Source organism: Drechmeria coniospora, chromosome 02 (assembly GCF_001625195.1).
Source record: "Drechmeria coniospora strain ARSEF 6962 chromosome 02, whole genome shotgun sequence".
NCBI lineage: Eukaryota > Fungi > Ascomycota > Sordariomycetes > Hypocreales > Ophiocordycipitaceae > Drechmeria > Drechmeria coniospora.
In genome coordinates, this window is record NC_054390.1 from 7,765,099 (window position 1) to 7,777,887 (window position 12,789).

Consider the following 12,789-nt stretch of genomic DNA (forward strand, 5'->3'; position numbering starts at 1 on the left):
CTCGTCCGGCCAGCGCACGCACAGGTCAGGGGACCGGCCCGGTCAGTTGATGCGCAGGCGCTCTCGGTGGATGGATGCCTCGGTCGGCTGCTGCCTCTCGACGCGGCAGAGCAGGGGTGCACGCCCTCGAGCAGTATTGGCGAACGTTGCGAATCCGCCAGCCCATGGCCCGTACGGGGACGAGGGATCTCGCACGAGGAGTCATGAGCGGGCAAACCGCCGTGGCAGCAGGTACAAGCACCACCTGGGCATCGGTGAATCCGCGCCAAGGTAATTACTCCGTACTGTACCTACAGCAGGTACATGTACAGGGCCACCATTCGACGGTGGTACGTGGACTTGTGCTGGGGACGGAGTACTGTTCGCGGAGATGTTGGTACCTTGAACGAAGCAGATGTACTGTAGGTGTACAGTACGGTTCACCATAGCGTCTGTCAGGAGAGCCGGCCTAACTGACCTAGGCAAGTTCGACTGCTGGTTCGCAGCCGACCATTATTATTTATGGACCTCCTCATTCCTACCGACGCTCTCCTTCCGACTCTGGCTGGACGGCACCTTCCTCGAGGCTGGCGATGGAAATTATATGCTGCCAACGCGGCGGACGAGCAGGGAAAATCTGCTTGTCCTGGTGCGAAGCAGAGGCATCTAGAAATGATTGACACACGGGAATGAGGGATACCACCTTCTTGGCGTTGTTCTGACGCCGTACGAGTCCTTGTACTTAGATTGGCATTTACAAACATGACTTGTACTGTACGGAGCAGCTGCACATGTAAGTAAGTGGGTAATAGTATGTATTAGGTACAAGACTGCCTACTGGTTTGCAGATGCGTGTTACTGCCTAGCGCAGATCCTGTACTTGTACATGTACTGTACTTACAAGCAAGAATAGTGAGGAATACTTTGCTCCGTAAGTACCTAAGTGTACAAGAACTTACCGCAAGACACCTATTGCCGAGTACAAGGACAAGCAAGTAACAAGTGTACTCGGTACTTACTAATAAGGTGCCTGATACAAGCACGGAGTACGGGTACGGATACGTGCACATGTATTCGTTGCACGACGAGTTACCCAATGCACCCGATGCACCCAGCACCCAATGCACCGCACATGCGGCGTTGGGGGCCATGAAAATCACCGCTTCCTGTAGTAACTGCTGTTCTCCATTGCAGGGTCACGCGCGGCTACGTTTCATGCACCGAATGGCGTGACCGACCCGTCGTTTGGCTGCCAGGTCAAGTGCAAATCGATGGTCGCGCTCGATATGCTGGCCATCAGCGAGAGTGCGAGGCGACATTTCCTCGGAAGCCTGGTTGTGTGGGCGTCATTTGCTTTGCGGTACGGAGCACCTGTCGCGTTAGTGCCTACCCAGCTATGCGAACTGCTATCGGAACTGTGCTACGCCAAAGTATTGATGTCGTATTCCGTGCCGAAGCAAGGACTCAGGGTTGTCCCGAGCTAGCCTGGTGTCGGGGGGAGTGGATCACGCATCCCGCAAGGGCAAGACGAGATTTGCCAGGCAGCCATGCCTGTATTTGCCGTCGTCGATGGCGGTACGTACTTACTTACGCAAGTACTGACCTGGGTGGTAATACTGCATGTGCTTAAAGGCCTAGCAAGTACAGTACTAAGGTAGGAAATACGGAGTATTATGGAGTAGGCGTACGGAGTACTACAGAGGAGGTAGGTACACTTGCAACTAATTGTGCTGTACTTACCTAAGTAAGTACTGTAGCCTGCAGGTACGAAGGCACTTCCCATGTCCCCCGTCGCTGGACCCATGAGGCGCCTACTAGCAAACAACGCCGCTGCGTATTGTACTTTCGCACGCCTTGAATCAATAGCGATGAGCCGACAGAACTTGCGAATACGCATTCGGTCGTTGCCATGTGTGCTTGTACATGTAGGCAAGCACGGGTATCGTTCAATGGAATTCCTCGGTGTACTGATGTGCACACTGCGCTAGGGCACTATCCTACTACTACCAGTACTAGGTAATACTAGGTAGGTGTGTGTATTACTGTGCATTTAAGTATTACTTACGGAGTACTTACGTAGGTCAACAGTGCAAGTGCTCTGTCCTTGCTTCCAGGCTGGGACAAGCGGGACCAGAAGGGTTGGCTCTCCCTCGCATCGGTTTAATGATTTCGGACCTCGAGCATCGGATCTCAAGCACATGTACGGAGCAGTCAATGCTCCAATGCTGGGCGTCAGGCACCATGTCTACAAGGTCCAAGTGCAGTACCCAGGACTGCAGTATTTGTCGCAGAAGCACGAGCCCTCCAGAGCAAGCTACCTGGGTTGTATTGCCACCTGCCCGCGACGTTCTCGTGCCGATGACGGTGCGAGGGTCCTCCAATTCTTCCAGTACACTGCACGTGCCGAATACCCAGCCCTCCAGGCGCTACCTGCCTACAAGTAATTACTGCCGTAACTATCGCTCCAAGTACCAGCTTGAACGCGACCGTGGGCGGCCGCTTGCAACTTGCCTCGACGCTGTTGCTGGGTTATCACCTGCCGCGGAATTCACGTGCATCGAACGAATGCACACTCTGGCCACTGTTGGGCGCTGCCTAGAATGGATGACTCGTCGAGTTGTCGTAAAAATCCGTCGCGTACGGGGATGCTCCCCGTACGCGTCACTGGTCACCTGGCCGTCTGGGGGGGATGCGTTCCCTGCGGGAAGCCTGGAACGAGTGGTTCCAATAAAACAGCGCCAGTGATGCTCGTCCATGTATTGTTCATCATGACGAAACGCAAAGAACACCATCATTGGCACGGTTGTGACACGATGTAGGCAACCATTGGAAATGCAATCTTCCTCCATCAGCCCACCCGCCTTCTGGGGAGCAGGTTTTTCGGTGATGAGACGACCATGAGGAAAGGTGGAGAGGCAGCAATGGGTGGGCTGGCCATTGTGCTGGACAAGTACGTTGCACATGTACTTGCCCTCCATGCCATGCCTTGGCCTCCGAGTGAGCTCGGTGCGGCTCAGTTAAGGGGAAATAAATTAATACCAGGCAAAGGCACTGATGGGGTTTCCCGAGCTTTTGAATTAATGGTTAGGAAACCGAGGCCGATCCCGGCTTTCCGGTCCCTTTCTGGTATGCTATCAATGCCACCCAGCTCCGAACAAGTACTACTGTACAAGTAGGTACCAAGGTTCATGTACTTACTGTACACCAACTTACTTACATGTGCGTGTGCTCTGTGGGTGTACGCCAACTGTGATGTAAGTGAGTACTTACTGTGCACGTACATGTGCACGTACGAGTAAGTACGAAGTCTGGTCAGGACGATCAACGGGAATCGCCGTCAATTCCTGGCTGATAATTTGGCATTTCTTGGCGAGCTCCTTGAGGGTATTAATACTAGTACGGAGTACTCTACTCTGTAAGTAAGTACAGTACTTGTTCAGAGTAGTTGTACGGAGTTTACCTACAGTAAGTCTGTAAGTACATTCAGTACATTCAAGTGCACCGTGAGTATGTACACTTGCTTGTACTGTACGGAGTACGGAGTACAGTATTACTAAATATTTGGTGGTACGGAGCACTGTGCAGAGTACTGTAGCGCTGGGCACCACACCAACACCTATCGCTTCGAATAAGCTCCGAAAGTGCCCCGTGATCCGTGGGTTCCGGCCCTGGGGCAATCACCACCCAGCGTAGGACGCAGGATCACGCAGACGCCAAATCGCCACATGGTCACACCATATATGACTCTGTTATCCAACGCAGGGCTGCCTTTGTAATGTCCGAGCGGGTCAGAGGCTCGCGACTGCCAGCAGGGCACAAAATCATGGGCAGATACTTGATCAAAGCCAATTGTACCCAGCACAAGGGATTCGTTGCACCTGTGCGGACCACACGCGGCATTCGTTGGAATTACGTGTATTACTCCTCACTCCGTGTTCCGTACACTGCTAAAAGGTCCTCACCTCGTACAGTACGGGAGCGTACGGAGTGTGCTCGTCCTACCTGTGTGAGTACTAGAACGCGGTGTGCAGGGGACAAGACAAAGTTGCATAACGTATCGGAGGCTGCGCATTACAAACATGCAGATGAGCGCACGTGCAGCTGTCCAAGATGTTCCGCTCATGTGCAATGATTGCACAAGCTGTGCTATTTCAGACGGTACATGTACAGTACTTGTAGCACATCGAATTTCAGCAGCGGTACTAAACGAGGTGGTGTACGGAGCGCCTGGCTTGGTAGTACTGAGGTGCCGTTCCTGGGTCGTACTACTCCGTACAGGACGGTAACATGGAAAGCGATTCGCACATCGCTTTGCGACCGGATGCCTCAAACGGTAGAATTGCCTTCACAAAGACACATATGGCGGACGAGATCCCATGTGTACACATTAAGTATTGTACACGCATGTACGTAAGTACAGTAGATGTACTCGTCATATGCAGGCGAGTGCTGTGTCACGATGTGGTACTTCTCCGTACTCCGTACGAATGCGGGAAGTACTTGTACTTGTGCAAGTACTCCCACGATCATCTAAGTAAGTAAGTAAGTAGTAATACGGGGCATTACTCCGCAAGTGTGAAGTATGGAGTACGGAGTACTCCGTACTAAACTGAGTATTACCTACCTAAGTATACGCGGTGCACTGTACTTGCGACTCAGCTTGGCCCTGCACCAGTTGTTACCTTAGTAAGTACTTCTGCAGTGACCATTGGTGTGCATTATACTTGTACTGCAGATACCTACTTAGTAGGTCCTTCACCTGTCGTTCGATGGCAGTGCTACCTAGTATCACTTATAGTTGGAGAAGGAGCGGTCTGGCTTACCACATGATGAACATGGTACTTGGGCCTGATGACATTCAGGGTCGGCCACATCAATACCAGGAGCGACATGTACTGCAAGTACAGTACATGGACATATACTTACATGTACATACCATGCATGTCCTTGTGTATCTACTAATAATAATGGGCACACTGTACTTGTACATGTACGCCGTATTGACACTGCATACGAAGTAATACCTCACTACATTATTAACATGTCCACATGTCCACATGTCCACGTACACATACTTAAGTATGTAAGTCATTACATGTACGAGCTTTCTCGACAGTACGGAGTACAAGCACATGTACGGAGTACAACTATGCACGTACGGAGCAATACTGTACATATACCATTTTATATTACGTGCTCACATACGGAGTACAAGTGCAGTAATATATGCAAGTACTTACTCTGTACTCCGTGCAAAACGTCCTTTCATGCACTCCGAGCTCCGCATTTTGCTACAGGGTAATTACCAGGAAAGCCCCTCTCGCTTGCGCATCGAATCTGAACATGCTGGCTTGCACCGCCTGCTGCCGCTAAAGTCTTCAAAGTATCTCACGTGATACCGCGTCCATGCCGTTCCTGTCAATCTGCACTTTATTAGATCAGCTCGCGTCACGACACGATTGCCACCTCAACCGATCATTGGCATGATGAAACATCACAACCTTGCAAGGCTAGGGATTTATCCAAGATTTGTCATCGCTCGACCTATCTTGAAAATTCTTTGCCAAATGTTCGTTGAACAAGCCTAGCTACCCAGCTACCTGTGCGTTCACGCTCGCTCAATGACCCTGCCGAGCACCGCCCATCTCCCCGCCGCCCACCATGCGGAGCATGAAGGGCCATCTGCACAAGACCAGTCTGCAGGAAGCCGATGAGCGATACCGAGAGGCTCTTGCTTCGAAAAGTCTAGCGGCAGGACAGAAAAGAAGTTGGTCGAGCGATGTTGGTGGTGCTGAATCGCAAGCGGCCACTACACAACATGTCGGCTTCCAGCGAGTTCTTGTCGCCCCCCCAGTCTCGGCTCGACTGTCGCCCAGCCGGGTTGAGCGCCTAAGCGATCCGGTTCCTTCTGAATACTCCCAGAGAAGGACGATAGGGGCAACGCCGTCGTCGTCGCAAGATCCAGAACTGGACCTCGCCCATCCGACCTATGGTCTTCCTCCACATCTGGTGGCCAACTTTGCTTCCCTGGGTATCCGGCAAATGTACCCCTGGCAGAAGAACTGTCTGAAAGGTCCAGGGCTCTTGAACGGGAGAAAAAACCTGGTGTATTGCGCGCCTACGGGTGGCGGTAAATCGTTGGTGGCAGACTGTGCGTTGTGCAAAGCCCTGGACGACGCCATGGAGATTGCTGATTGTGATGCAGTACTGATGTTGAAACGAATAGCAGAAGAACCTGGTAGCAAGGCTCTCCTCGTCCTTCCTTACGTTGCCCTTGTTCAGGAGAAAGTGCGCTGGTTACGAAGCGTCGTGCAAGGCATTCAGTTGCCACATGATGTTGCTGCTGATGACCGCCCAGGACCATGGCATCAGCGCCCAGATCATGGGACGATTCGCGTCGTCGGATTCTTCGGAGGCGGTAAAGTAAGAGCAACATGGGATGACTTTGACATCGGAGTCTGCACCCTGGAGAAGGTATCGCCAAGTAAATGAAGGCCGCTCTCCAATCTCGTCACTGACCACCGAGATGCAGGGTAATGCACTCATAAACACGGCAATTGACGATTGCTCAATTCCCAAGTTGCGGGCCGTAGTGCTAGATGAGCTGCACATGGTGGATGATGCCCATCGTGGCTATTTCCTCGAGCTCATAGCTACCAAAGTACTGAGCCTGGGGCAGCCCGTACAGATCGTAGGCATGAGTGCAACACTGCCGGTATGTAACGCCTTGCTTCGCTTCTGCTCATGCTGAAACCGACCAACGATTTGTGCAGAACATGAACCTGATGGCAGATTGGCTCGATGCCCACTGTTACGAAACCCGCTACAGGCCCATTCCGATTACCGAGCATCTTGTTTGCGACAGCAAGATCTATGCAGCGGCCTCGTTCCGAGAACTGAAACGAGTGCCTTCGCAGCTGGGCAGTCAGAAGTTGCCCGCCGGTCGAGCTGGCGCCTCTGGACGGATCCTCACGTCTGATCACAAGGAATTTGCCAACCCAGTCCTTAACGCTGTCGTCTCCCTCGCGTACGAGACTGCTTGCACAGGATATGGCGCATTGGTTTTCGCAGGAAGCCGCGGTGTCTGCGAATCGGACGCTCGTTTGATTAGTCGCGTGATGCCGGGACCTCTCCAGCTCAGTTCGGCCGTGCTCGAAAGGAGGATGGAGCTGCTCACGGATCTGCGAGCCCTCAGCACCGGTGTTGACCCAGTCCTGGAGGAGACCGTTCTGTACGGTGTTGCCTTTCATCGTGAGTGCAGCGATGCGTGAGCCGCCGCCGCCGCGTTTGAGCCTACAGCTGACTTGGCGACAGATGTGAGAGCTTCATTCACCATCCGTCACGTCACCTGCTGACGGTTCAGGCTGGGTTGACGAGCGAGGAGCGTGAGCTGGTCGCCTCCGCGTATGATGCCGGAACAATACTCGTCTGTATCGCCACCTGTAGCCTGGCAGCCGGCATCAATCTGTACGTACCAGCCTCCATGGTTAGCGGCTCTGCTGATGAGTCCGAGTCCTGCGCGGAGAGTCATCTTGCACAACGCCCGAATGGCTGGTGAGCTCATCGGCCCGTCCATGCTCAGACAGATGAGAGGGAGAGCTGGTCGACAAGGCAAGTGCCCTGTTGGTGAGACATATTTGTGCTGTTGCGAAGATGACTTGGAGCAAGTCCTAGAGCTCATGCACGCCGAGATACCGGAAGTTTCGAGTTGCCTAAGCACGGAAAGCCGGCGCATACAGCGGTGAGTTGACAACGGACATTCTCTTCCTGTCCATCTCGCTGACCTCTGTATGTGCACAGGGCTGTTTTGGAGGTCATCTCCATTCGATTAGCAAACAGTCGCGAATCGATTCGTAAGTACTTCTCAAGTTCGCTGGTGCACTATTCTCATGGTAGAGAGTTTGTGCACACATGCCTTGAATCGAGTTTAGAAGAGGTTCAGAGCATGGGACTGGCTACCAGCGACGGCTGTGGAGGCTTTGTCCCGACTCAGCTGGGGCGAGCGATTGTTGCCTCGGCCATCGACCTTGATGATGGGGTCTTTGCCCATAAGGAGCTCAAAAAGGCACTTCGAGCCTTCGTCATGGACGGTGAGATGCATATTTTATATGTCTTCACTCCTGTTCAAGACTTTGGCGTCAAAGTCAATTGGCAGGTGTTCCGTAACGTGATGGAATCGCTAGACGAGAGTGGCTTGCGGGTGTTGAACTTCTTGGGCATCAAGCCGACGGGAATTATCCAACTGTGAGCCCGCACTCGAGTGACGGCTAATTCTCAACTGACACTTGGACAGAGCGCAAGGGGCGATATTGAAGGAGACGACGCAAGAGGAACGGGCGATGGCTCGAGTATATCGGCGGTTTTATCTCGCTTTGCAGCTGCGCGATTTGTGCAACGAAGTACCGGTACACGTCGTTTCTCGCAAATACGACATGCCGCGAGGGTTTGTCCAGAATCTATCTCAGACTTGTCAGGGGTTTGCAGCGGGCATGATCAAGTTCTGCGAGACGATGGGATGGGGGTGAGCAGCCAAGTATGCGGCGAGGTAACGAACGACCGGATGGCTAACTAGTGGCGCAGAATGCTTGCTGCTGCCCTGGATCATTTCTCCGACAGGTTGATGGCTGGAGCAAGGTCGGATCTTTTGGCACTTGCGAGGATACCGTTCATCAAGAGTCGGACTGCGTGAGTTGGGCTTCCTACGCACCGACAACGGAAACTAAACATTCGATCAGGAGGGTTTTCTGGGAGAACGGCTATCGCACCGTCGCCTCCATAGCCAACGCCGACGCCCAGGCGTTGCTCCCCGTTCTGATGCAGGTGGGTATTTCACGGGCAATCGTCGCATCCGGCCTCGGGGATTCGTGCTTATTTCACGCCAGGCACGGCCCAACAAAGTACGGCTCAAGGGGCAAAAAGACGATAGGCTCAGGGAGAAATTGCTCGCCAAGGCAGAGATCATATCGTCGGTAGCCAACAAACTTTGGCGTAAGTGGAAGCCCACCGCTCCTTGTCGTGGTGCTGGTGCACACATCAACTCACCAACTGAACAGAAATTGAGGTTCAGTCAGAAATAGACCAAGAATAGTGATATTGCGCTGTCCGCTGCTCATAAAATCCCTGCCTACTACAAAAACAAAGGAGTCTAATCCAAAACATCGTCACGTAGGCTAAAGAGTTGCCGCAAGACCTCGTCCGTTCTGGCGCGCAAGCCGTTGTGGTAGACGATGTTGGTCTCGAAGACCTTGGTGCCCTTGACGAGCCTTGACGTTTCCCTGGCCAAGCTGTGCTCGACGTACATGTCCTCGATGTAGGATGCGGCGTAGACGGGCACCGTGTTGTTGCGCAGTCTCTCCTCGTCGTACAGGGCCGGCCAATCGGTTCTCGTCGCAATTTTCTCGGCCACGTCACGCAGGGAGATGAGCTCCGGGTAAGTTTCGAAATGCGTGGGAAATATCATCTCGCCGGAGAAGTACAAGGGATCATCTGCCGAAGCGGACTCGTATCCAGGATTCAGCCAGGAAAAGGGCTTGAGAGCCTTGCCAACGCGGTACGCGGCCCAGGCCGATGGCTTTTCCGGTCCGTCGCAGTAAATAGCCTCGTGGAGGATGGCATAAATGATGTTGGTGTCGAAGGGAGTGAAAGTCTCCACCTGCTGCAGCGCGGAGCGGTCGAGTAATTTGAGCTGGTCGAGAGAGGTCTTGAGGCGGAGAAGGGTGTTGTGAACATTTGCGAAGCCCCCGTGGCCACCAAAGGCGATGCCGAGGGTAAGCAGGCGAGGGACGGTCAAGGTACCGCCCGACGGCAGAGCAACGCCACCTTCGCTCTCGAGATGGGCCGCAATCTGGCGGACGACTGCGACATCGGCGGGGAATTTGGCGTAGTACTCGATGTTGCGCTCGATCGTCTTGCGGAAGGTTGCCTCGTAGACTTGGTCGGCCGTCTTTCCGACGGGGGCAAGGCCACCGGTGAGGAAGACCTCGGCGAGACCTTCTGGGTGCATGGATAAGTAGGACAAGCTGACGAAACCGCCGTAGGACTGGCCGAAGATGGACCAGACTGCCTTGATGTCGGGCCAGCCGGCGGTCAGGCACTTGCGAACGGCTTCGCAGTCGCGGACCGTGTTGTCCTGACGCATGAGGCCGAGATACTTGGCCTGGGCGTCGGCGTCGCCGATTTTGGCGAGCATGGCGGCCGAGACAGGCGTGCTCATGCCCACACCGCGGTAGTCGAGAAAGAGGACTTGGTAACCCCTAGGTACGGCGATGCGGGTCAACGGATGGTCCTGGGGGTCACGGTTGCCAAAGCCCGGGCCGCCCTCGAGGAAGACCATGTACGGTTTGTTCGCCGCCTTCTTCGCATCCTCGTCATCGGGCGGGGTGATGGGCATGTCGCGCTTCGCGATGCGGCGACCGAAAATGGTGATGGTGCCGGAGTCTGGGTCTTCATAGTCGAGGGGGACTTGGAAGAAGAGCTCGGCGGTGAGGAACTGGCCGGGGACGACATGCTCGCGGCAGCTGACGAGCTTCGCGGGAGGAACGCGGATGGCCGTGTTGGGTACCATGGCTACCTCTCGGTGGCGATGACGGTGCAGCCGACGGAGTTTGGGGAGGGTGGCCGAGGGAGATGGGAGAGATGGGAGAGACGGTAGACGGAAACGAACACGGGAAGGTTGAGAGAGGTGAATCTGAGGTGGTCGAGGGTCAGTGATCCGACAGGCGTACGATACGAGGTGGGATTCTCGTATGCAAGCATGTCAACCACTTTGTACTCCGTACTGACCTACATTCGCTTGCGCGTTTTCCCAGACCACCTCTTCATCGAGGGGATGCGTATGCTGCTGCCACGTGCGTGCTGGTACAAGCACAGATCTGCATGCGAGTATTCCGTTCCACCAGCACGGGGCCGACGACGATGTCACCCTGTCCATCCCTCTGCTGGTTAGACTGGCCATCCAAGTCACGGGCGCCGTCCACGAAGGCATACCCAACCGCTGGCGGCAACCACATACAATGAGTCTCGGGCGGAGGCAAAGAGCACTGTGAAGGAGCGGTTTGGATGGTTCGCATGCCATTACTTGCAGTAGGTAAAGGCACATGAACACGTATGTCTGCATGTTGCCACCTTGGCCCAGGTACCTCGAGGCAAGCGCCAGGCAGATGGCAGGATGCAGCATATACAGCAGCATGCTTGCACTAAGTAGTAATAGGTTCCTGCCGCAGATCTTGGCTTGAGAAATCATGGGAAGCAGGTAGGAGGAGGCGGGCACGGGGCCGCTGCTTGTACAGGAGATGTACAGCAGCTCGTACACCTACAAGTACGCGCCTGCTACCGGTACATGGAGTGGCACGAGCAAGTACATGCAGAATACCTATAGTAAACACACTAGGTACCAAGTACCGGATACCGAGGCTGTACATGCAGTCTGACGGAAGACGCGCGAGTGCGAGAAGGCGGCACCGAGCATCCATTCTTTGAATTTTTGAGGCAGGAGGTTACTGCCGAGCCGGAGCGAATCAAAAGCGCTGCTTAACGGGGTTGGAAGCCGCAGGGCAGGAACGGGTTGCCAGTTTCGGCCCTGGCAAAGTTGCGCAAGTATTAATGCGCGTACACAAGTATAGATATGTACAGACAGGTACAAGTCTCATTCCAACAGCTGTAGCGTCTCGATTTGCTGGTATTGGTGCTGCTGTTGAAAGCCAGGACTCGTACTTACTCGCATTCCGCTCGTAGAGGACCAGCAGATCGGTAATAAGTACATGTGCATGTACGGAGTACGGGTAAGTACTGCATTTCAGAATGTCACATGAGCATCGGTGCAAGTTGGTGTTATGAGAGCGTGTGCTCCATAATACTAGGTACCTACTTATTACTGTACATGTAACTTGTAACGTCTGCTTGCTGGTATACTTACTTGTGCAGTACGTACTGTACTGTACTTAGATGAGAATGCAAGTGCATGTAAGTACAGTACTTAAGTAAGTACTAGAACGGAGTAGGCGTACCAGTACTCACAAGTTGGGTGTTAGGTCGTCCGTAGATTATTACGTACATGTACTCCGTAGTCGCTGTACCGGATGTGGCTGCCGCTCTCTTGTCTGAGTTGTTTTCTTTGTTGCTGTCTCACAGCGGCCCGATGTACGTACACCTGAGTTCGCCAACAGGCACACTGCAATGAACGCCCAGGGGAAAGGATCTTGGGTTTGTTCTCCGTACTCCGTAATACTCAATGCGGTGTACAGTCCTTACGGGGGTACTCGGTACTTGCACGTAAGTTACATGTACTTCCACGAAGCAAGTAACAGTACTGACTTACTTGGTTGTACTTTTACTGCACTCCGTGCGGAGTCCTCGTCACCAATTCATACACGTACAAGTAATACTTGTACGTGATGCAATGTCCCCATCTCTTTTTTCTGCGACTTCACCCCCCCAATGACTTTGAGCCTAACGGAGGAGTGACGCAGTCGGAGAAAATTAGTGTATTACAGCATGCACTATCACTGGTGGGTACAAGTATGTACTGTGCAGTACTTAATCACAGTAGCAGTAGGTAGCAGACGGGAGAGTCAAGCCCCTGGGTACTTATTGTGCAGTACGGAGTAGTTGTACGGAGTACCGGTATTACTGATTCACCTGTCCACCACGCTTGTTCTGTACACCTACTCCGTACCATACACCTACAACTACAGTAAGAACATGTGCATATTCAGCAACATTCATCCACAAACTTGATCTTTGCCATCACCAACTCCACCACCACCACCACCACCACCACCAGCCAACGAGCCAGCCCAACGAGCCCGACCC

At 53.5% G+C, this 12,789-nt stretch overlaps 2 protein-coding genes across 2 annotated transcripts; one reads left to right on the plus strand and one right to left on the minus strand.

Annotated features, from left to right (window-relative positions):
- Positions 1 to 5,640: 5,640 nt before the first annotated feature.
- On the plus strand, positions 5,641 to 9,067 carry DCS_05250 (helicase and polymerase containing protein tebichi; the record flags this gene model as incomplete). The annotated part of the gene is made up of 12 exons (XM_040802556.1): positions 5,641 to 6,453; positions 6,512 to 6,694; positions 6,753 to 7,246; positions 7,294 to 7,446; positions 7,493 to 7,720; positions 7,780 to 7,832; positions 7,911 to 8,223; positions 8,273 to 8,500; positions 8,560 to 8,664; positions 8,715 to 8,799; positions 8,862 to 8,967; positions 9,033 to 9,067. The coding sequence occupies 12 exons, from the start codon at positions 5,641 to 5,643 to the stop codon at positions 9,065 to 9,067; spliced, it is 2,796 nt and encodes a 931-aa protein (XP_040657589.1).
- A 57-nt stretch (positions 9,068 to 9,124) lies between these two features.
- On the minus strand, positions 9,125 to 10,543 carry DCS_05251 (proline iminopeptidase; the record flags this gene model as incomplete). Its single annotated transcript, XM_040802557.1, has 1 exon — positions 9,125 to 10,543. The coding sequence occupies one exon, from the start codon at positions 10,541 to 10,543 to the stop codon at positions 9,125 to 9,127; it is 1,419 nt and encodes a 472-aa protein (XP_040657590.1).
- Between the last annotated feature and the right edge of the window lie 2,246 nt (positions 10,544 to 12,789).